This window comes from Lissotriton helveticus, chromosome 7, assembly GCF_964261635.1.
Source record: "Lissotriton helveticus chromosome 7, aLisHel1.1, whole genome shotgun sequence".
Classification (NCBI taxonomy): Eukaryota; Metazoa; Chordata; class Amphibia; order Caudata; family Salamandridae; genus Lissotriton; species Lissotriton helveticus.
The window spans coordinates 1,836,400,569-1,836,426,600 of NC_136068.1; the positions used below are offsets into that span (position 1 = coordinate 1,836,400,569).

General features: G+C 44.4%; 1 protein-coding gene across 1 annotated transcript in view; it reads right to left on the minus strand.

Moving 5' to 3' along the window:
- The window catches only part of LOC144767754 (killer cell lectin-like receptor subfamily B member 1B allele A), a 360,212-nt gene that overhangs the window by 80,455 nt on the left and 253,725 nt on the right, over window positions 1-26,032 (minus strand). The window contains exon 3 of the mRNA XM_078651140.1: window positions 10,015-10,095. Within this exon, the coding sequence (XP_078507266.1) occupies window positions 10,015-10,095 (81 nt within the window). The remainder of the gene's footprint in view (window positions 1-10,014; window positions 10,096-26,032) is intronic.

The following is a 26,032-nucleotide window of genomic DNA, read 5'->3' on the forward strand; positions in this document are numbered from 1 at the left end:
TTGGGAGCGCTTTCCTTATCCCCCCTCTACCCAGCGCTGGGAGCGCTTTATTTCTATTTTTGCTCTTGATTTTGGTCTGAAGCGCAAGGAGCGCTGTATTTTTGACTAGCGCCTTTGGCAGCGCTTTATGAACATTTAAAGCCGGTGCCCACCCGGCATTGCCCGCGAAAGTGTCCCCGTCGCCGCCCGGCCGAACCGGAAGTCAGGCAGGCTGGAGGCGGGACAATGGGACACGGTCCAGGAAGCAGGAAGCAGGAGCCACGGGAGCCTACCCCGCGCTCCTGTGTGTGGAGAGGAGGCTTCCCCTACTGCTGCCGTTCCCCCCACGGGGCTCCCTAGAGCGAGGGAGAGCCCCGGAGAGAGAGAAGAGAAGCGGCGGAAGGTGCATGCGGGGCTCCGTGTCCGGAGGAGAGCCCCGCCACCCAGGAGAGAGAGCCGCCGCAGAGCGCTGTCCGACCCGGTGAGTGCATCGAGGGAGAGGAGGGGCATCGGGGCACATTGCCAGTGCCCGCCCCTCCCCTCCAGAGCGAGTACCTGTGAGCAGAGAGGCCCGTGAGGCCTCACGTGTTGCCGAGTCCCCCGAGAGGGACTCCGCCTACCCCCCACACGGAAGCGAGCCCTGAGAGGCTCCACCCGGCCCAGTTGTGTTGCGAGCCCCGAGAGGCTCCGGGCACCGTTTGTTTTGAGTGCACGAGGCTCGTGGGGGCTATTCCCGCACAGTTATCTTTGAAAGGCTCCAGGGCCACGCAATTGTTTTAGAGCCCCCGAAGGGCTCAGGGGGCAGTTGTGTATTTCAGAGTCCCCCGAGAGGGACTTTAAGGGTAGGGCATCCCCGAGTGGCAGAGGGACGCTCCCCCCAGCGGTCAGTTTGTTTCTAGAGCCCACGAGGCTCCCACTCTGCCCCACAGTCGTTCACAAGCCCTGAGAGGCTCCAGGGGTCATTGTTGTTTCCAGAGCCCTCGTGGGCCGTCCCGCATTGCTTGGGGCATGTTTCTTCCTGAGCCTAGATGGCTCCAACCAGGGGCATATTTGTTTTCAGAGCCAGAGGGCTCAGTTGGGCGCAGTCCTTGTCCTGAGGGGCCAGTGAGGGCCCCGTCGCAGATTTGTTTTCCAGCTGCACCGTGTAGGTCTTTCTTTCCCTAGGGACATGTACTTTGGATCAGGAGTGGGCACACTCCTTCACCCCTACCCTGGCCTTCCAGCTGCGCAGCACTTAGTGCCAGCTGCAGCATTTAGGCCCCCTGTTCTGTCCCTCAGCTGCCCAGCAAGTAGTGGGCAGCTGCTACATTTAGGTGTTGGCGCAGTGGCGCAACCTGGACTTGATGTAAGTTCTGTGCTAATGTGATTTCTGCGAAGTGTTCTTTTGCTGCACCTCTGAATGTGTTTTTATGCGTCATGTGCCTTGTTCTTACACCTCTGAATGTATTGTTGATGCATCATGTGTTTCCTTCCTTACACCGCTGAATGTATGTTATGCATCGTGTGTTATGTGCTTATACCCCTACAGGTATTGTGATACTTAGGTGGTTGTTTTTCTTCCTAGTACAGGTGGTGCTAGTGAGGTCCTGGTTACCAGTAGTTACTGGTTGTGTGCTTTATGTTCTAATTTGAGCTACAGTGATTTTACATTCTATGTGCTATGTTCTAAAAGTGTTACTTCTAAAAGTGCTGATTCATGACAGTGGTCCCGGTGGCCCTGGCTTGTACATATCCCCTGTAAATTCTGCCCGTGCCTGTTGGCACATTGTGAAGTGTGTGTTTTTATCTAATGTGTTTTGGTGTAATACAAAGGCTATTTTTATATATAACCTTGTGTGGAGTTTCCTTTGTGGTGGGCCTGGGGTGTTGTTGCTGGGGTGCGTGCGCAAACACTTAACTCACATCGCCTCCGAGTTTAGCCTTACTGCTCGCGCTACGTTACCAAGGGGGTGAGCAGGGGTTATCTTGGCGTGTAACTCCCTTGCCCTGATGTGGAAATGGTGGTCTCTGACTGACTTTGGCGCAAGCCCTGGCCAGCCAGGGATCCCATTTCTAACATTGGCTGGCAGCGTGAGGGATCCGGATTTGTGTTTGCGTTGTACCATAGTGGCAACTGGCCGCACTACAAAACTCTGCATTTTAGATAACCACATTTTGGGGATTATTGTTTTAAGTTTGCTGAAAATGTAATTTCTGTGGAAATGTGTTTCTTGTGCACTGTGAGTTAGGTGTCCCTAGCTTCGGAGGGTAGATCATCTCCCTAAGTGCAGTGTGTTTTCTGGATTCCCCAGAAGGGTGGGATCCAGTGGTGGCAGCATAAATGTGTCCAGTGCATGTGTCCCTGTCCTGGAGTAATGGTACCTGTGTCACGTGTGGTCAGGTTGAGAAATCAGGGGCGGTAGAAACTGTCTTACCAGTCTGGGGAGGGATGTGGGTGGATGAATCGTGTGTTGCACTGGACAAGCGGTGTGAGTTCTCTGGGATAGGGAGCTTGCTGAATGCTTGTGCACTCTTGTTTTGCTCAGATACCTAAGTTCCGGGTGTTAAACTTTTCCCAAGAACATCTGCAGACAGTAGAGCATGCTTTTGATTTCTGTGGTCTGTGTAGAGACAGAATTTTGGAGTTGGTAATGTTCTGGGAGGAGGGAGACATAGGGGATGGAGTGATTCCAAAAGGAGTGTCTGAGGTGTCTTCCAGCGCAGCGTGGTGGAAGAGGTTCAGTGTAGCCCAGCTAGGTCTCGGTGTAGGGGCTTACGTCCTGTCTCAGAGGAGAAGGAGTGGGTGGGACTGCGTGTCTCCAGGTGCCCGAAACCCAGTCTCAGGACCTGGAATGTTTCTGAAGGGAACGTCAGGACGGGGGCCTAGGCTGTACCAATAGGTCATTTGAGGAAGATCTCCTAGAGTGTTTGAAGAACGTAGAACATCAGTGAACAGGATTTCATGGATGGGCCTGAAGCTCATGGGAGTTTCCCCTGCCCCTGTGCCATTGTGTTAATTGTTGGGGAGTGACCCTAAGGAAAGTTCTGGTCTTCCAGCCCAGTGTGGTGGAAGTGGCTCAGAGGAGCACAAGCCTGCTCTTCGTAGTCTGGGTGTTTTTTTTTTTTGGAACACCAGGTGAGGGAGCCTAGCATGTCTGTATGGAGCGTCCTTTAAGGGAGATCTCCCAGTGTGGAGAGAACGTGGAGCGCCTGTAAGTAGGGATCTAGTAGTTCTATTATCTGGCAGCACCGCTCCAGTTGGGAGGGTGCAGAAGTCCAGATGGAGGGGTGCAAGGGGGATAGGTTCCCCAGTGGAGTAACCAGTGGGTCAGAGGCCAGCCAGAAGGGTTGTGTCGCCAAGGAGTGACCATGGGGATGCCACTTCTGTCCTGAGTGTCAGGCAGACTTGTACACGACACATTAGTTATGTGTCACCCTCAAGGAAGTACTGGTGTGCCAGGCATCTGACCCAAGGGTGCGTCCCTCGGTTGGGGAGCTAGTAGCCGGAGTTCCTGGAGCTGGACGACAGGGCAACTGTAATCAGTGTCCTGGCCGGTTTGTCTTCTAGAGGTACCCCTGTGGACACAGGTGGGGCTCATTTTAAGTAAAGAGACCCTGTATTTCTCCGAAGGGGTGGTATAGGCCTAGCGGGGATCTTTAGGGTTCTTGGCTGAGTGTTGTGGTACTACCCTGAGAGCAGGTGGGGCCCACCTTAAGTGGAGGGACCCTGTTTTACATGGGAGGGTGCGGAACTCTGAAAGGGGGTCAGAGGAAGTCTGACCCCTGTGCATCCGGTGACAAATTGGATCCCAGGTGGTAGACCAGTAGAGGGAGAGAGTTCCGAGACTGGTGGGAGAGTTGTGTTCTAGAGGGTGCTTCTCCTGGGAGAGTGCGGAACCACAGAAATAGAGGTAGGGTGGGACATTCTTGCCCGTGACCTTTGGTCAGCCTGAGGGTGCGGACCCTAGGTTGAAGGATCAGTGGTAGTTTGGAACTACACTGAGAAAGGGAGTGGAGAATGGCTATTGTAGGCCAGGGGTTACTACCCCCCACTCTGTGGATTGGCAAGGACCAGTGGTATCTGGGTGGCCTAGGGACTGGTCCTAGCCGTGGACAACAAAGGACTAACAGTGGGGTAGCCTAGTTGGGCCTGTTTTTTTTAAGTATGTGCTTGTCTTATGTATCAACGTGGCGTAGAACCGGAGGGTGTCCCTGCAGTGCGGGCCCGCGTCCGTGTTCTATCGCCCCAAGCAGGGAAGTCCATCACGGTGGTGTTTGGTCTCCCCTGCGTTTTGGCTGGAAGGGGGTTGTGTAGGACTTGGCCCTTCTGGCAGGTTCACCCCTAAACTTTTTGCTTTTAATGGTGACCTGGTGATGGTGAATTTTGGATTCTGCGCACTTTCACTGTGTCCCAGTGGAAAGTACGTGCGCACTCTGAGTGCATGTGATGAGATAGGCCTGCCCTCCCATAGGAATGCATGGGGAATGTATGTGTCCCTGGTAGTTCCTGATGCGTGGGGTGTACAGGCTCGAGTCTGGTATGTGCGGACTCGTGTGATTGAATGCAAAATGATGCATGCGGCGTGTGTGTGTTTAATGTGGAAGTGCCCCTTCTAGACATGGCTGTGTGTGTGCTGTGAAGGTGCTGGCATGTGATTGGCTGGAGCTGGCTGGGATGCCAGGCTCCATGAGTCATGATGGGTCTGCCCGGTGGTGAGTGTGGAGATTAGCATGCTGATGGCTGGGGAGGAGTGCACCTGTGTCCTGAATGGGGCTGGGCTTTTCCCACACAATGCTGGCTCCGCCCCCTGTGGTGCGACTGATGACCCTAGCCTGCCAGGTGAATGGAAAGGGTGGCTGAGGTAAACACAATGCTTCAAAACCAGCTGCGACTGGTTCTCCCCCCACCCTGCACCTGAAGACAAAGGGAAAAGGTGTATAAAAGAGGGGCTGTGACCCCATGAGAGGGTTCTTGTTTGTGGCTTGAATCTGCCAGGGGCGTGCTGCTGCTTGGGCCCAGGGGAAGGCTTGCCTCCCTGGGCCCTGCCCAGCCCCTGGATGCCTGAGGGATTCTCTGTTCTCTTTCCTGATGCCATAGCGCTTGGAAGCGCTTTATTTTTACTTCTAGCGCCTGGAAACGCTTTGGTCCCTGTTGTAGCGCTTGGGAGCGCTTTCCTTATCCCCCCTCTACCGAGCGCTGGGAGCGCTTTATTTCTATTTTTGCTCTTGATTTTGGTCTGAAGCGCAAGGAGCGCTGTATTTTTCACTAGCGCCTTTGGCAGCGCTTTATGGATCTTTAAAGCCGGTGCCCACCCGGCATTGCCCGCAAAAGTGTCCCCGTCGCCGCCCGGCTGAACCGGAAGTCAGGCAGGCCGGGGGAGGGACAATGGGACACGGACCAGGAAGCAGGAAGCAGGAGCCGCGGGAGCCTACTCCGCGCTCCTGTGTGTGGAGAGGAGGCTTCCCCTACTGCTACCGTTCCCCCCCCCGGGCTCCCTCGAGCGAGGGAGAGCCCCGGAGAGAGAGAAGAGAAGCGGTGGAAGGTGCAGGTGGGGCTCCGTGTCCGGAGGAGAGCCCCGCCGCCCGGGAGAGAGAGCCACCGCAGAGCGCTGTCCGACCCGGTGAGTGCATCGAGGGAGAGGAGGGGCACCGGGGCACATTGCCGGTGCCCGCCCCTCCCCTCCAGAGCGAGTACCTGTGAGCAGAGAGGCCCGTGAGGCCTCACGTGTTGCCGAGTCCCCCGAGAGGGACTTCTCCAACCCCCCACATGGCTAGCGAGCCCTGAGTGGCTCCACCCTGCCCAGTTGAGTTGCGAGCCCCGAGAGGCTCCGGGCACCGTTTGTTTTGAGTCCACGAGGCTCGTGGGGGCAATTCCGGCACAGTTATCTTTGAGAGCCCACAAGAGGATCCAGGGCCACACAGTTGTTTTAGAGCCCCCGAAGGGCTCAGGGGGCAGTTGTGTATTTCAGAGTCTCCCGAGAGGGACTCTAAGGGTAGGGCAGCCCCGGGTGGCAGAGGGCCGCTCCCCCCAGTGGGCAGTCTTGTTTCTAGAGCCCACAAGGCTCCCATTCTGCCCCACAGTCGTTCACGAGCCCTGAGAGGCTCCAGGGGTCATTGTTGTTTCCAGAGCCCCTGTGGGCCGTCCCGCATTGCTTGGGGCATGTTTCTTCCTGAGCCTAGATGGCTCCAACCAGGGGCATATTTGTTTTCAGAGCCAGAGGGCTCAGTTGGGCGCAGTCCTTGTCCTGAGGGGCCAGTGAGGGCCCCTGTCGCAGATTTGTTTTCCAACTGCACCGTGTAGGTCTTTCTTTCCCCTGGGACATGTACTTTGGATCAGGAGTGGGCGCACTCCTTCACCCCTACCCTGGCCTTCCAGCTGCGCAGCAATTAGTGCCAGCTGCAGCATTTAGGCCCCCTGTTCTGTCCCTCAGCTTCCCAGCAAGTAGTGGGCAGCTGCTACGTTTAGGTGTTGGCGCAGTGGCGCAACCTGGACTTGATGTAAGTTCTGTGCTAATGTGATTTCTGCGAAGTGTTCTTTTGCTGCACCTCTGAATGTGTTTTTATGCGTCATGTGCCTTGTTCTTAAACCTCTGAATGTATTGTTGATGCAGCATGTGTTTCCTTCCTTACACCGCTGAATGTATGTTATGCATCATGCGCTCTGTGCTTATACCCCTACAGGTATTGTGATACGTAGGTGGTTGTTTTTCTTCCTAGTACAGGTGGTGCTAGTGAGGTCCTGGTTACCAGTAGTTACTGGTTGTGTGCTTTATGTTCTAATTTGTGCTACAGTGATTTTACATTCTATGTGCTATGTTCTAAAAGTGTTACTTCTAAAAGTGCTGATTCCTGACAGTGGTCCAGTTGGCCCTGACTTGTACATATCCCCTGTAAATTCTGCCTGTGCCTGTTGGCACATTGTAAAGTGTGTGTTTTTATCTAATGTGGTTTGGTGTAATACAAAGGCTATTTTTATATATAACCTTGTGTGGAGTTTCCTTTGTGGTGGGCCTGGGGTGTTGTTGCTGGGGGTGCGTGCGCAAACACTTAACTCACATCGCCTCCGAGTTTAGCCTTACTGCTCGTGCTACCTTACCAAGGGGTGTGAGCAGGGGTTATCTTGGCGTGTAACTCCCTTGCCCTGATGTGGAAATGGTGGTCTCTGACTGACTTTGGCGCAAGCTCTGGCCAGCCAGGGCCCCCATTTCTAACACTCCAGTTTTATCTTTTCAGATCATTTGGGATCCTTTCAATGCTGCCTCTTGAGATTTCATCATTACGTTTGTCTCATGAACCACGTTAAATCATTAGAGTATTGCTATTTTGTGTCCAAATTTAAGGTATGTTTAAATAAATGAATCAAGGCCAAATTTCCCTTCAATAAGCTTTTAACAAAAGATCCTGCCTCTTATCTTCTTAAATCAATCTAAAAATATTATGGAGGCCTGACAAGGCATGCAAACATTTAGCGAATTATCTTAAATTGAAAAAAGAACATACCAAAATAGGCACTATTTTACGTGATAATCCCATTCCTCTATTTAAAGACAAAGATATACTCACCAAATTTACGAATTACTATCAAACCCTTTATATACCAGAAAAAGATCCTTTGCAAACTGACATCAATTCATACCTCTCTTTCATACATAAAGAATTTGATTTAACCTCAGATTTTTCTGCCCTTGATACTGATATCTCACACCAGGATATCTGCACTGCTATCAACTCTAGTAAAAAAGGCAAAGCTCTTGGACCCAGTGGTTTTCCTATCGAATTCTACCTTCATTTCTCTAAACAATTAATTCCTAAAATACATCAATTGTTTGCCTTCTTTTCTACTTCTTACTCCGCTACCATGATATACCAGGAAGCTTTAATATGCCTTATTCCAAAAGATAATAAAGTTCCAAAGTTATGTTAAAATTATAGAGCTATTCCCAGTATAGAGATTTGGAAATTAAAGGTTTCTTGATTGGAAGATACACTAAAGTTCCATGAGCTGCCATTTTACTGATTGACATTTAGGTGCCCCATGGATCAACCTGAGAGCGGCATGTTGAACAAATTGCATGTGATGCAGCAGATAGCAAGGCAGGCCATATATACAAAGCATTCGCATAATCTAGTCTAGAAGTAATCGCTGCATGTCTAATGTTTTTTTGCAATTCTGCTGGAATGAATTCTAAAGTTTTCTTCAATGAACGGATTCGCAAAAAACACATCTCAGCTACTGGTAAGATCCGGAGACAAAAAGAGAGCTTGTTGTCAAACTTAACTCCAAGATTGTTTGCCACAGAAGTAGGAAATGGAGCAGGGCCCAGCTCAGCGGTCTACCAGTCATTAGCCAGCTGGCGTCAGAATGTCCAAACAAAAGAAACCTTTGTCTTAGAAGAGTTACATCTCAAACAGTTCCTGTTCATCCATCTCACCACCTCCATTAGCCCTCTGGCTAACAGTATTTAATGTAAGATGGTATCAAAAGCTGCAGGCAAATCAAACAAGATTAGTGCTTCCATCCGACCCTGATCGAGACAGGTCTCAATAGATTCAGTGACCTCCAGCAGGGCCATTTCTGTACGGTGCCTTGTGGGTCAAAGGGAGAGCCAGATCCGATAGCAACTCAGAAGAGGACAATACTGGACCCTGAAGTAAAAAGTGTCTTAGGACCCATTAAAAAAAATTACTGTTTAATTTTGTCTCTCTTCTCTTAAACAAAGACAAACTACCAAACAGCTCATGAGAAGGTGAAATCCTAGCGATGCAGGCTTTAGAATGAAGAAGAGCATTGACAACTTTAAAAGTCTCCTGTGTGGAGTTGCCAACCTCCATAATTTTGGCCCAAAAACTTGACTTGGGTTATTTTAGTCTCTTATCGAAACTCTTTAAGAGCCTGTTGTAAATTGCAGGCTTCCATCTCCAAGACGGCCCATGTCCATCTCCTTGAGGGCCATTCCCAGGCAGGGTATTCAAGATTGCTCGGATGAGTTCTGGAGGCCACCAATAGCAGGAAACAATCAGGGCAGGATGTCCTGTTTCATTTTCTGTTCTTGATGTACCCTACTATGGAACTCGGGGGTATATTACCAACAACTAGCGATAGTTTTTGTCTCTAACTTGTTTAGAGACAAAACTTATCGCCGCAAACCGGCGATTTTTATCGCAGATAAACCTTGCTATTAGCAAGGTTTATCGCAAATGCGATAAAAAACGGCCGCAATGCATGAATATCGCTGAAAAGTCAGCGATATTCATGCATTATCGAGCAAATGCTCTTAGCCATGTTATCCACCTCCCATTGGATAACATGGCTAAGAACTGCTCAGGGCAGGTGTTAGCTTTTGGAGATATTCGCGCTTAGCGCGAATATCTCCAAAAGTTGGTAATAGGAGATAGCGATGTTAGCGACTGTTTCCAGTCGCTAACATCTTGGCACGCCCACTTTGCATGTCATTAGTGATAAATATCACTGACATGCAAAGTGGGGCCCAAGATGGTCGCTATCTCCTATTAGCTGTCGCTAACTGGTGTTAGCGACAGCTTGGTAATAGGGAGATAATTTTATCTCCGCTTTCTTGGCTTTTAAAGCCAAAAAAGCGGAGATAAAACCCCTTGATAATATACCCCTCGGTTTCTATAAGATTGGACTATCTGCTCTAAGATCAAGCCTTCTGGGCATCTGGGTTAAATACTCAGAGGATTACAGTCAGCGCTCTACTGGGCGCATGCTATAGCTCTCTCATGGAGGGATGACCTCTTGACTCATACTGTTTGTCCATGTCAGATTGCAAGGCATGGACCCTGGGTCCCACTGACTTGCATAGGACAAGGGACAAGTTGGATGTGAGAATTGTGAGATATGTAAGCAATTGAAACTTGGGGAGGGTGGTCAGTGCCTCTTCAGAAGGTAAGTACCTCACAAGGACCCAAATGGGCCAAATGCAGGGCATATAATGCTAATCTAATACTTGGATAAGACGCTTTCATGATTTTTATTCTACTTTTGAGCATATTAAGTAGTATGAAAGTGTATTGAAAGAGCAATGCTGAATTTACCTGATCGGTTGGTGGAATTATATTCATCTCTCTGGTTCAGGCTCATCTTCAAATCTCTGTTCTCCTGGTGTAACCTGAAAACTAAAGCAAGCTGAGTCAAGAGACAAGGAATGCAAGTGTGAACAAATGGGAGAAAGGAAGCATATAATCTTTCAAACGGTACTTTCTCACCTCAAGGCAGTTAATCATCACAATCCTTGTGATTGGCATGCCTTCAGTTCCTCTTCTACTTATCAAGTCTTTGACAGATGTTTGTTTTCATTAAAAAAATTATCTGTGACAGTCATTGGAGCATTAAAGTTTGGTAATCCAAGCCGGGAATCTGAACAATAGTGTAAAATCATGTAGGTTCGGACATGTAGATTAGTCATCTCCACATTCTCATAGGTGCATATGTGTGAGGTGGCTGATTGATGTGCTTTTCTGCAATTATTAAAGGTTTTTTGCTTGTTGCCTATTTGGGATTTTGTTTACGTTTTAAAAATATTTTTGACAATTTTCATGCTTCTGTGCTGTTATTTTCCATTCTTGATTGCTTTGTTTTTACATTGCTTTTTTACTGGTGGGGCCAATAGGGCTGTGAATGTACACAGGCACTTTTTGGATATATATTTGTGCAATCCTTTCCATGCAATCCTCCAATGTTCTATTGGAGGAGACACCAGCCATGTTCTTTTCATTTCCAATTCCTCCTTCTTTTTTTGCCTTGTGGCCAACCACCATTTTGCAGAATCACTGTATCGATCATTGGCAGCCATTTAGGGGCCTGATTACGAGTTGCGACCCATGCTTAAAATCCTGTTTACTCATGGGTCAGAATTATGAGTTTGAAGGTATTTGACGCAGTCGATAATTATTAGATGCAGTAAATAACTCAACATTCGTTAAATTTTGGCAGGTCAAACCAGGAACAGGGAAAGCACATGGTATTCACTGTATCATGTGGATTTTAATGCGTTAAACACCAAAATCTTAATGTTATTCTCCATGATCTCAAAACAGGTGTTATTTATTGCACCCAACAAGTAACTTGCTCCTTGGTATTGTTATTTATCAGGGGCAATAAATAATGCCTTGACTCGTAATCAGGCCCTTAGTCCTTGTTCCCCATGCGTTCTCATTTCTTGCCTTTTCGAGGAGCATTGTTTGTTATGGCTCTTTAGGAGCCATCATTCTATTTTTGTTCATTATTAATTTGTCATATATATATATATATGCTATGACATTACTTTAATCTTTGTTTTTTTCAGAGAATTTCTAAGGTTTTTTAAGGAATAACAGATATTGTTATTACACTTAAATATAATGTTACCTTAACCTTTAGTTTTTTCAGGGAATTTATATATATCTTTAGGAGCCATCATTCTATTTTTGTTCATTATTAATTTGTCATATATATATAATATATATATATATATATATATTACCTACTGGCGGTCGCCAGTAGGTATATATAGTTAGGATTTTTTCTCTATGGGATTTTTGAAAATTCTATGTCTAATAACTTTGGCGTTTGTGGACGGAATTGGCTGAAATTTTCAGGAAAATGGAACATTTTGTTTCTGAGCAGCCCCTGAAAATTTGGGGGGGTTTCCTCAAGGGGGGGCCGAGAAAAAAGGGGGGTCCCAAAACGTGTTTTTAACATTGAGTTTTCCATAGGGCGGTTGGCCTCACTTTTAGCCCGAACGGCTGAATGGATTTGCACGAAACTTGGCAAAATTGTAGGGACTGGTAGCCCGATGTGCCTTTTGTAGGTCTCAATATATGTGCTACAGTGGATTTTGAGAAATTAACGTTTAAAAAAAGATATATATCTGTAACAGCGGACCGGGCAGCGCTCCAGTACGCGTACTTTTCGCGCAACGGAGCTTTGTGAAGCGAAGCTGATTGGTTCTCCGGCGTCTGTAAACATTCCAAACAGTCCGTAGCGGCCACCATCTTGTCTCTCGGTAGGATCGAGAGACAAGAGGAGGCCAAAGCAAAGGGGCAAATGACCATAAGGGGGCATAGTAGATCCTCGCTGACCCCCTAGGTTTGATGTGGAGGTTTTAAAAGGGCCCCGCGGGGCAAAAAATAATAATAATAATAATAATCGAACGGCTGAATGGATTTGCACGAAACTTGGTAAAATATTAGGGACTGGTAGCCCGATGTGCCTTTGCTAGGTCTCAATATATGTGCTCCAGTGGATTTTGAGAAATTAACGTTCAAAAAAAGATATATATCTGTAACAGCGCTCCGCTTCGCGTAACGGAGGTTTGCGAAGCTGATTGGTCATTCTGTCACTGGGCTATAGTTGGGCTACATCTGGCTGATATTTGGGCTACATTTGTTTTTTTTGTCTCTGGCGGCCATCTTTGGGCTACATTGGGCTACATTGGGCTTCATTGGGCTTCATTGGGCTACATTGGGCTACATTTGGGCTCCAACATATATATAGGCCAATGTAGCCCAATATATATTTTTCAAAGTTAATTTTCGTAAAAACCACTGGAGCATATATCTTGAGACATAGCAAAGGCACATCGGGCTACCAGTCCCTACAAATTTGCCAAGTTTCGTAGAAATCCATTCAGCCGTTCGAGCTAAAAGTGAGTCCAACCGCCCTATGGAAATGAAGGAAATGAATGGGTAATTTGTAATTAGCAAATAGCTCATCGCAAACTAGGAATGGTAAAGAATCGCTATTTACTCCTAAAAGTTCGCTATTTAGGAAATGCAAAAAACTTTGATGATACATATGGCGGTTCATCTCTAACAAGATAAGAAGCATAGGGATAGATTTATGATGACTGGCGCATCACCAGGGATGTGTTAGTCATTCTGTGCCGCTGTTCCGTCACCTATGGTGTGCTGCATTTACAATGCGGCGCATCATGGGGCAAAAACAGCACAGATGCGTGATGTATCTGTGCCGTAAAGGTGGCGCATTGCTGGAGTTGTATCGCAAGTGTGATGAAGCTCCAGCAAGGGTCGGGGGTGCCCCTGTCGCAGGGTTTCTGTTCTCACACAGAACTGTGGACAGAGGATTGGAACCTCGGCGAATTAGGGTGCCCCAAAACTCACCTTAGTAATCAAAAACCCCTTAGCAAGCTAGGTACATTGTCACATTGGATATAACAAACTCTCAATGTTTAGACAATCCAGAATATGAACTTATAGTACCTCAGGATACGTGGAACTCATGAACAGTCGGTCGTTATATATTTCTTAGAAACCAGAACATGGAGTTAAGAAGAACACATGTGTATTTGAAATGTTTATTTACTAATGCCGTCTTCTCAGGCGTAGTATCTTAGATAATACAAGTACACATATTATCAGTAGCAAAATTACCAGCATAGTTACTAGTACATAAAAAGCGAATGGTGACAGTATGTTAACATGCTGTAAATGAATAAGAGTTAGCAACACTTATAAGCAGCCACGGGCCGTGGAGGGAGTTACGGTGGGGCAGGGAGGCGGGGAGGGGGAGGGGCAGGGTGGAGAGGACTCCACCCTGCCCCTCACCCTCCCCGCCTCCCTGCCCCACCGTAACTCCCTCCACGGCCCGCGGCTGCTTATATCTCACCCTCCCTAATACACATATTATATTATTTGCTAAGAAGGTCTGTTAGGGCGTGCCCATACTTTAGTGTCTTAGATTTGAAGGAATCACATCAGCATACACCAGCTCTCTCTTCATGTGAACCGCATCAACTGTTGTGTATGTGTGTTCGGCAAAGCAATATAAAACCCGCCTCATGCCCAGAATTGGCAGAAGCTGCACTTATGTTATGAGTATGAAGTCGTGGAGATCAGACCTCATAACAATTCTGTATCGTGTTGTTCTTGAAACTTCAGCACTCGCTGTACAGATATAGTTTACCAAGCAAAGCAGATAGTAGAGCAATAACATATTATTCTCATGTAAACCACGATGAACTACTAGGTTGAAAGCTAAAGCAACAACTAAGTGTCGTGTGCAGAAGTTGCAAAAAAGGAAAAATGGCGTTTAAACCGGTAATGAGCCCATGCTAACTTAACACGGTGTAAAGATATCCAGGACCTAGATGACACCTCCCCATGATCCGGAAACGAACTGAATAAGATAATAGAAGTGCCATCTCATGAGAGCAGATTGCAACTTTATATGTGGACGGTCCGCAAGGTAAAACATTAAAAACTAGGAAAATTTAATGCTAAAGAAAAATAAAACAGCCAAGTACTTTATCGAGTCTTAAGCCAATAGGCAAGCTAAATAATAAAAACTTGACAAATAAGTCAATGAATTGTCAATGAAATGCTAGTACTCAGCATATCAAACATGAAAAAGGTCTATGACATAACTGTGTATGCAAAATAAGCTGCAACAGCCTCCAATAGGAAGTCACCGTCTTCATCCGAAAAGAGTTCAGCCATCCAATTTAAAAGCGGAAAAGAACATACGTGCTCTCCCAGCACCGGATCCTCTATCACCATCAGAGGACAGCTCGGTGGGTTTTCAAGAAAGCTCTGTTCCAAGAAAGACTGTGTTGCCGCCAGTAAATTCCAGGGACCAATTAGTCCATGCATCAATGCCACAGCCATACTCCTTTCGCCAGGACAAACCAACTCGTGAGTAATGATAGGAGTCATCAGCTGATTAAAGTCGACGTCAGGAGAAACCGGTCCGCAGAGACACAAATCAATGGCCCAATCGAAATCACAGGTCAGGCAGTGAAATACAGGCTGGACACAGGTGAAGTAGGAGAATCGAAAAGATAATCCATATGCCGTGCTTAATATCGCCAACGGCATTGTGCCATAATATTCTAGCATGCGATTGCGGAACAGTGTCAGCAGCTGCAGGGCGGGAGCTTGCACAGGAGGGACATCCATATTTAAAAATGTAAAAAAGCACAAGAGCGTCCGCTGGTAATGCAAGTAAAAATGGGAATCCACGAAGCCCAGTGGAAAAAATAGAATGAAAGAAAGCAGGGATGACTCCAAAGATTTTCTCAAATGAAGTCACGAGACCACTGGTAACAACTTTAAAAAAGTGCGCCAGGGCCTTTGTGGAGGACGCGTTAAAGATAGTCCGAACCATGTCGCTGAAATGCAAAGGCGAATCAGTATTGAAAAGGGTCTGCACCTCTGTACGGGTGTTCGCTATGTGAAGCACGAAAGTTTCACGGGCCGAACTCAAGGCCACCTCTCTCTGAGACAAAAGAGCTCTTATTCTTGCCATGCCGTTGAAATCTGCTCCCAAGGTTGGTATTTGTGGCCAGATTGAAAACTCCCTATGTTCATGTGTGGGAGGAAATAGAACATTTCTGCAGCAAATAACCCGTTCACTTACTGTTACGATAAAAGGAATACTTTTAATTAACCCAGAACAATCTTCATTATTGAGCATCAAATAACTACCATTTTCCAACAACTTGAACGTGGGGATGATATCAGGAACTGGCGTGCCTTGCAACACGCAAGCCATATTTGGTCGGTGTTTGTTGCATGAACCGTGTAACTGTATGTGCCTACACATTAGTGAATGATCTGGCGTCTCAGTGCATTCCTCTCCATTCAGATAAACTTCTTGATCATCTTTGAAACATCTGTATGTGTATGGAAGCGACCAGACCTCATGAAGAAAAGCACTACCTAAAGGTTCATAACGACCTATTGGTATATATTTCATACAATTTGAAAACTTATATAAAGCAAAAGGCAGCGTTATTAAACCGTGGATAAGGCACGTTGCCAAAAAACCTGCAATCCTCTGCTGATGATGTCACTGAGCATGTCATGAATGATGTAATATGTGACATCATCAGCAGTGGATTACGGGTAATAGTATCTCTAGTTTACTCCCCTATAGCTGTCTTTCTTTTAACATAAGTGTCTGTTTCCTTCCCTTATACTTACTGTTCTTTTTTTTAAAAAAACTTTTTGGTTCACTTCCGGTTCGCGTACCGGCGAGCGAACTGGGAAGCGAACTATGAGAAATAGAGGTTGGCACAGTTCCAAATATTGTACCAATTTTTTAATAACGGGGAGGTAGTTCTGAAAAGAACTTTTTTTTTATTGTTTTTGTTGTTTTATATTTTTTTTATTATTTTTCTGAACATTTTTTTACTTTTTTTGAATTTTTCTGAACAGTTTTATATTTTTTTGGGTTTTTCTTGGAGGGGGCAATGAAAACGATTCATTGTAAAGGGCTCAACAGGAGCAACAAAAAAAAAAAAGAATTTATTGTTTGGGGCGTTTCGGACAAACATGAGCATGATTGTCAATAGCTCTGTTGATCAGAGTGATGCTTCTTTCTCCGTAGCAAATGAATCCACTGCAATGTACGCAGACTTGTTTTACTTCACGAAATCCCGTTTGTATATTTGGCACCATCTCCCTGCCCTCTGGTCCCGTTACTTCCGGTACAACAGATCTTCTGGCCATAATAGGGAGATTATCTAGGTCGTTACGAAACTGTGCAGCACTGTAGTTGTTAGGATGCCACCTAGTCATATGGCGATGCATTGTGTAGTTTCCGAAACTGTATTTTTTGTCGGTCCCTCTGGACAGTCTATCTTGACATATAAGGCAAGGTACGTATCTTGCATTTACTTTTTTCTGACCTTTGGGAATTTAAAAAAATTGCCAAATGAAGTTTTCTTTCCGGTGAGACGTCCTGGGCTCCTCAGGCAAAAAGTGCCTCTCTTCGTGCTCGTCGTCCTGTTCCTCTTCTTCCTCTTCTTGCTGTATTATAACTTCAGCAGGTGGTCCACTCTTCCTTGGATGTGGTGGAGGTGGTGGGGAAGCACCAGCTGAAGCTACTAAAGAAGCCATTGCTCACTGGTAACAAAGGGTCTTTCTCTCACAATGATGAAAGTCAGAGTGAGGAAAGAAGGAGGGATTTTCATCATTTGGGAAAAACAATAGTTCTCAACCAATGAAAAGTGTTCATTTTAGATTATATGACCTAGTCTTACATCATTAGGAAACCAAAAGTGAAATGAACCAATGAAAAGTGTTATTACCAAGTCACATGACCTGCTGTGTTTACGTTAAGCGCTTTGCAGGGCCTCCCGGTTTGCTTCCAGAAACCTGTGCTTTGCGACTCGGTAAGCGTACCAGTTCGCTAATGTAGCACGTCATATGACGTATCACGCGACAACGCGAAACGTCATGCGGACGGGAGGCGTCACGATGTTGTTTTCTAACGCGGCAGTTGCGGTAAAGAAACGTTTACCGGCTCGCGGTCTATTTCGCGGCATCAAGGTCAGCTAACGGGAAGCTTCCCGATTCGCGAAGCGGGAACGAAGAAAAAAAGAATATTTAAAAAAAAAATTATTAATAAACATATAAAATATATTTTGGGATTTAAAGAAGAATACATTTTACAGCTACAGATATTAGCTGTTAAAAAACCAATGAAATTCACTGAAAAAACCATAGGTTATAGACCATATATAGTTAGGAATTAGCATTTAGAAAACCTTATTTTACTCACACAAAACCATTGAAATTCCATATATAGTTAGTTGCACTAACTATATATCGCGCACCCGCAATCCACTGCTGATGATGTCACATATTACATCATTCATGACATGGTCAGTGACATCACTGATGACATCACTGATGACATCTCAAATGACATCACTGATGACATCACTGATGACATCTCAAATGACATCACTGATGACATCACTGATGACATCTCAAATGACATCACTGATGACATCATGACACACCAATACCAGTTACTACATACGCACTCACTGATTCCTACGTCTACACACACATTCACTCATTCACCCATACAATCACTCATACATACAGTCACTCATTATTACAACACTATCATATGCAGTCATACACCTATGCAGACAGTCACACACTGCCACTCATCCATGGAGTTACTCACACACCAAGTCAGTCCTGTAAAGAATCAATCACACTTCCATTTCTTCATCTATACAGTTAAACACAGAACACCATACTTCAGTGACATCACTGATGACATCACTAATGACATCTGAAATGACATCACTGATGACATCTCAAATGACATCACTGATGACATCATGACACACCAATACCAGTTACTACATACGCACTCACTGATTCGTACGTCTACACACACATTCACTCATTCACCGATACAATTACTCATACATACAGTCAGTTATTATTAGAACACTATCATATGCACTCATACACCTAGTCAGTCCTGTGAAGAATCAATCACACTTCGATTTCCTCCTCTATAGTTAAACACAGAACACCATACTTTTCACACATATACTAACACATACTTACTCTCTTATACAATCACTGATACAAGTACACATTGATATGCACAGCGTCACACACCTCCCAGCCAGCCACACACACACTCAGTCTTCCATCCATCCAGTCATTCTTCAATATGTAAAACGTATTTAAACTTTACAAAAACAGACAGACACTAGATGATGTCATCAGTGATGTCATCAGTGATGTCACTGACCATGTCATGAATGATGTAATATGTGACATCATCAGCAGTGGATTGCGGGTGCGCGATATATAGTTAGTGCAACTAACTATATATGGAATTTCAATTGTTTTGTGTGAGTAAAATAAGGTTTTTTAAATGCTAATTCCTAACTATATATGGTCTATAACCTATGGTTTTTTCAGTGAATTTTCAAGGTTTTGTAAATGCTAATTCCTAACTATATATGGTCTATAACCTATGGTTTTTTCAGTGAATATATATATATATATATATATATATATATATATATATATGTGCTATGACATTACTTTAATCTTTGTTTTTTTCAGAGAATTTCTAAGGTTTTTTAAGGAATAACAGATATTGTTATTACACTTAAATATAATGTTACCTTAACCTTTAGTTTTTTCAGGGAATTTATATATATATATATATATATTTATATATATATATATTCACTGAAAAAACCATAGGTTATAGACCATATATAGTTAGGAATTAGCATTTACAAAACCTTGAAAATTCACTGAAAAAACCATAGGTTATAGACCATATATAGTTAGGAATTAGCATTTACAAAACCTTATTTTACTCACACAAAACCATTGAAATTCCATATATAGTTAGTTGCACTAACTATATATCGCGCACCCGCAATCCACTGCTGATGATGTCACATATTACATCATTCATGACATGGTCAGTGACATCACTGATGACATCACTGATGACATCTCAAATGACATCACTGATGACATCACTGACGACATCTCAAATGACATCACTGATAACATCTCAAATGACATCACTGATGACATCACTGATGACATCTCAAATGACATCACTGATGACATCACTGTTGACATCATCCAGTGACTGTGTGTTTCTGTAAAGTTAAAATGTGTCTTACATATTGAAGAATGAGTGGAAGTATAAGTGTCTGGACAAAGGATTTAGTAGGTGCATGACTGAATGTATGAGTGAGTGATTAAATGTGTCTCACTGAGTGCATGGGTTAGTGACTAAACTATCTTAATTTGAGCATCATTATGTCTGTTGTTCTGTAAACTGCTGCACGTGTTGATCAGTAGCTATATGATTAACTATATGGGATACTGATTGATTGTCCAAGTATTTGTATGGGAGACTGAGTGTGTGTGTGGCTGGCTGGCTGGGAGGTGTGTGACTCTGTGCAGATCAATGTGTACTTGTATCAATGATTCTATAAGAAGGTAAGTATGTGTTAGTATATGTTTGAAAATGTAAGGTGCTCTATGTTTAACTGTATAGACAAGAAAATGGAAGTGTTATTGATTCTTTAACAGGACTGACTACGTGTGTGAGTAACTCCATGGATGAGTGGCAGACTGTGAGTGTCTGTATAGGTGTATGATAGTGTTGTAAAGATGAGTGATTGTATGTATGAATGATTGTATGGGTGAATGAGTGAATGTGTGTGTAGACATAGGAATCAGTGAGTGCGTATGTAGTAACTAGTATTGGTGTGTCAATGGTTTCAAAAATTATACTCTGTATTTAACACTGGGTGAAACAGAGGTTATATTAAAATGTGAGGAGATGCATTGTATTGTCACATGAATGATATCATCAGTGATGTGGTCATTGATGTCAAATCACATGTCATCAGTGATGTCATCAGTGATGTCATTTGAGATGTCATCAGTGATGTCATCAGTGATGTCACTGACCATGTCATGAATGATGTAATATGTGACATCATCAGCAGTGGATTGCGGGTGCGCGATATATAGTTAGTGCAACTAACTATATATGGAATTTCAATGGTTTTGTGTGAGTAAAATAAGGTTTTGTAAATGCTAATTCCTAACTATATATGGTCTATAACCTATGTTTTTTTCAGTGAATTTCATTGGTTTTTTAACAGCTAATATCTGTAGCTGTAAAATGTATTCTTCTTTAAATCCCAAAATATATTTTATATGTTTATGAATAATTTTTTTTTTAAATATTTTTTTTTCTTCGTTCCCGCTTCGCGAATCGGGAAGCTTCCCGTTAGCTGACCTTGATGCCGCGAAATAGACCGCGAGCCGGTAAACGTTTCTTTACCGCAACTGCCGCGTTACAAAACAACATCGTGACGCCTCCCGTCCGCATGACGTTTCACGTTGTCGCGTGATACGTCATATGACGTGCTACGTTAGCGAACTGGTACGCGAAGCGAGTCGCAAAGCGCAGGTTTCTGGAAGCAAACCGGGAGGCCCTGCAAAGCGCTTAACGTAAACACAGCAGGTCATGTGACTTGGTAATAACACTTTTCATTGGTTCATTTCACTTTTGGTTTCCTAATGATGTAAGACTAGGTCATATAATCTAAAATGAACACTTTTCATTGGTTGAGAACTCTTGTTTTTCCCAAATGATGAAAATCCCTCCTTCTTTCCTCCCTCTGACTTTCATCATTGTGAGAGAAAGACCCTTTGTGATCACTGAGCAATGGCTTCTTTAGTAGCTTCAGCTGGTGCTTCCCCACCACCTCCACCACATCCAAGGAAGAGTGGACCACCTGCTCAAGTTATAATTCAACAAGAAGAGGAAGAAGAGGAACAGGACGACGAGCACGAAGAGAGGCAGTTTTTGCCTGAGGAGCTCAGGACGTCTCACCGGAAAGAAAACTTCATTTGGCAATTTTTTAAAATTCCCAAAGGTCAGAAAAAAGTAAATGCAAGATACGTAACTTGCCTTATATGTCAAGATAGACTGTCCAGAGGAACCGAGAAAAAATACAGTTTCGGAAACTACACAATGCATCGCCATATGACTAGGTGGCATCCTAACAACTACAGTGCTGCACAGTTTCGGAACGACCTAGATAATCTCCCTATTATGGCCAGAAGATCTGTTGTACCGGAAGTAACGGGACCAGAGGGCAGGGAGATGGTGCCAAATATGCAAATGAGATTTGATGAAGTAAAACACATCTGCGTATTTTGCGATGGATTCATTTCCTACGGAGAAAGAAGCATCACTCTGATCAACAGAGCTATTGACTATCATATGCAAGTTTGTACGAAACGCCCAAAATAATAAATACTTTTTTTTTGTTTTGTTGCTCCTGTTGAGCCCTTTACAATGAATCGTTTTCATTGCCCCCTCCAAGAAAAACCCCCAAAAATATAAAACTGTTCAGAAAAATTCAAAAAAAGTAAAAAAATGTTCCGAAAAAAAATAAAAAAAATATAAAACAACAAAAACAATTAAAAAAAAGTTCTTTTCAGAACTACCTCCCCGTTATTAAAAAATTGGTACAATATTTGGAACTGTGCCAACCTCTATTTCTCTTAGTTCGCTTCCCAGTTCGCTCGCCGGTACGCGAACCGGAAGCGAACCAAAAACAGTAAGTATAAGGGAAGGAAACAGACACTTATGTTAAAAGAAAGACAGCTATAGGGGAGTAAACTAGAGATACTATTACCCGTAATCCACTGCTGATGATGTCACATATTACATCATTCATGACATGCTCAGTGACATCATCAGCAGAGGATTGCGGGTTTTTTGGCAACGTGCCTTATCCACGGTTTAATAACGCTGCCTTTTGCTTTATATAAGTTTTCAAATTGTATGAAATATATACCAATAGGTCGTTATGAACCTTTAGGTAGTGCTTTTCTTCATGAGGTCTGGTCGCTTCCATACACATACAGATGTTTCAAAGATGATCAAGAAGTTTATCTGAATGGAGAGGAATGCACTGAGACGCCAGATCATTCACTAATGTGTAGGCACATACAGTTACACGGTTCATGCAACAAACACCGACCAAATATGGCTTGCGTGTTGCAAGGCACGCCAGTTCCTGCTATCATCCCCACATTCAAGTTGTTGGAAAATGGTAGTTATTTGATGCTCAATAATGAAGATTGTTCTGGGTTAATTAAAAGTATTCCTTTTATCGTAACAGTAAGTGAACGGGTTATTTGCTGCAGAAATTTTCTATTTCCTCCCACACATGAACATAGGGAGTTTTCAATCTCGCCACAAATACCAACCTTGGGAGCAGATTTCAACGGAATGGCAAGAATAAGAGCTCTTTTGTCTCAGAGAGAGGTGGCCTTGAGTTCGGCCCGTGAAACTTTCGTGCTTCACATAGCGAACACCCGTACAGAGGTGCAGACCCTTTTCAATTCAGATTTGCCTTTCCATTTCAGCAAGATGGTTCGGACTATCTTTAACGCATCCTCCACAAAGGCCCTGGCGCACTTTTTTAAAGTTGTTACCAGTGGTCTCGTGACTTCATTTGAGAAAATCTTTGGAGTCATCCCTGCTTTCTTTCATTCTATTTTTTCCACTCTGCTTCGTGGATTGACATTTTTACTTGCATTACCAGCGGACGCTCTTGTGCTTTTTTACATTTTTAAATATGGATGTCCCTCCTATGCAACCTCCCGCCCTGCAGCTGCTGACACTGTTCCGCAATCGCATGCTAGAATATTATGGCACAATGCCGTTGGCGATATTAAGCACGGCATATGGATTATCTTTTCGATTCTCCTACTTCACCTGTGTCCAGCCTGTATTTCACTGCCTGACCTGTGATTTCGATTGGGCCATTGATTTGTGTCTCTGCGGACCGGTTTCTCCTGACGTCGACTTTAATCAGCTGATGACTCCTATCATTACTCACGAGTTGGTTTGTCCTGGCGAAAGGATTATGGCTGTGGCATTGATGCATGGACTAATTGGTCCCTGGAATTTACTGTCGGCAACACAGTCTTTCTTGGAACAGAGCTTTCTTGAAAACCCACCGAGCTGTCCTCTGATGGTGATAGAGGAACCGGTGCTGGGAGAGCACGTATGTTCTTTTCCGCTTTTAAATTGGATGGCTGAACTGTTTTCGGATGAAGACGGTGACTTCCTATTGGAGGCTGTTGCAGCTTATTTTGCATACACAGTTATGTCATAGACCTTTTTCATGTTTGATATGCTGAGTACTAGCATTTCATTGACAATTCATTGACTTATTTGTCAAGTTTTTATTATTTACCTTGCCTATTGGCTTAAGACTCGATAAAGTACTTGGCTGTTTTATTTTTCTTTAGCATTAAATTTTCCTAGTTTTTAATGCTTTACCTTGCGGACCGTCCACATATAAACTTGCAATCTGCTCTCATGAGATGGCACTTCTATTATCTTATTCAGTTCGTTTCCGGATCATGGGGAGGTGTCATCTAGGTTCTGGATATCTTTACACCGTGTTAAGTTAGCATGGGCTCATTACCGGTTTAAACGCCATTTTTCCTTTTTTGCAACTTCTGCACACGACACTTAGTTGTTGCTTTAGCTTTCAACCTAGTAGTTCATCGTGGTTTACATGAGAATAATATGTTATTGCTCTACTATCTGCTTTGCTTGTTAAACTATATCTGTACAGCGAGTGCTAAAGTTTCAAGAACAACACGATACAGAATTGTTATGAGGTCTGATCTCCACGACTTCATACTCATAACATAAGTGCAACTTCTGCCAATTCTGGGCATGAGGCGGGTTTTATATTGCTTTGCCGAACACACATACACAACACTTGATGCGGTTCACATGAAGAGAGAGCTGGTGTATGCTGATGTGATTCCTTCAAATCTAAGACACTAAAGTATGGGCACGCCCTAAACCAACACAAAGAGACCTTCTTAGCAAATAATATAATATGTGTATTAGGGAGGGTGAGATATAAGCAGCCGCGGGCCGTGGAGGGAGTTACGGTGAGGCAGGGAGGCGGGGAGGGGGAGAAGCAGGGTGGAGCCCTCTCCACCCTGCCCCTCCCCCTCCCCGCCTCCCTGCCCCACCGTAACTCCCTCCACGGCCCGCGGCTGGTTATAAGTGTTGCTAACTCTTATTCATTTACAGCATGTTAACATACTGTCACCATTCGCTTTTTATGTACTAGTAACTATGCTGGTAATTTTGCTACTGATAATATGTGTACTTGTATTATCTAAGATACTACGCCTGAGAAGACGGCATTAGTAAATAAACATTTCAAATACACATGTGTTCTTCTTAACTCCATGTTCTGGTTTCTAAGAAATATATAACGACCGACTGTTCATGAGTTCCACGTATCCTGAGGTACTATAAGTTCATATTCTGGATTGTCTAAACATTGAGAGTTTGTTATATCCAATGTGACACTGTACCTAGCTTGCTAAGGGGTTTTTGATTACTAAGGTGAGTTTTGGGACACCCTAATTCGCCGAGGTTCCAATCCTCTGTCCACAGTTCTGTGTGAGAACAGAAACCCTGCGACAGGGGCACCCCCGACCCTTGCTGGAGCTTCATCACACTTGCGATACAACTCCAGCAATGCGCCACCTTTACGGCACAGATACATCACGCATCTGTGCTGTTTTTGCCCCATGATGCGCCGCATTGTAAATGCAGCACACCATAGGTGACGGAACAGCGGCACAGAATGACTAACACATCCCTGGTGATGCGCCAGTCATCATAAATCTATCCCTATGCTTCTTATCTTGTTAGAGATGAACCGCCATATGTATCATCAAAGTTTTTTGCATTTCCTAAATAGCGAACTTTAAGGAATAAATAGCGATTCTTTACCATTCCTAGTTTGCGATGAGCTATTTGCTAATTACAAATTACCCATTCATTTCCTTCATTTCCATAGGGCGGTTGGACTCACTTTTAGCTCGAACGGCTGAATGGATTTCCACGAAACTTGGCAAAATTGTAGGGACTGGTAGCCCGATGTGCCTTTGCTATGTCTCAAGATATATGCTCCAGTGGTTTTTACGAAAATTAACTTTGAAAAATATATATTGGGCTACATTGGCCTATATATATGTTGGAGCCCAAATGTAGCCCAATGTAGCCCAATGAAGCCCAATGAAGCCCAATGTAGCCCAATGTAGCCCAAAGATGGCCGCCAGAGACGAAAAAAAACAAATGTAGCCCAAATATCAGCCAGATGTAGCCCAACTATAGCCCAGTGACAGAATGACCAATCAGCTTCGCAAACCTCCGTTACGCGAAGCGGAGCGCTGTTACAGATATATATCTTTTTTTGAACGTTAATTTCTCAAAATCCACTGGAGCACATATATTGAGACCTAGCAAAGGCACATCGGGCTACCAGTCCCTAATATTTTACCAAGTTTCGTGCAAATCCATTCAGCCGTTCGATTATTATTATTATTATTATTTTTTGCCCCGCGGGGCCCTTTTAAAACCTCCACATCAAACCTAGGGGGTCAGCGAGGATCTACTATTCCCCCTTATGGTCATTTGCCCCTTCGCTTTCGCCTCCTCTTGTCTCTCGATCCTACCGAGAGACAAGATGGCGGCCGCTACGGACTGTTTGGAATGTTGACAGACGCCGGAGAACCAATCAGCTTCGCTTCACAAAGCTCCGTTGCGCGAAAAGTACGCATCCTGGAGCGCTGCCCGGTCCGCTGTTACAGATATATATCTTTTTTTAAACGTTAATTTCTCAAAATACACTGTAGCACATATATTGAGACCTACAAAAGGCACATCGGGCTACCAGTCCCTACAATT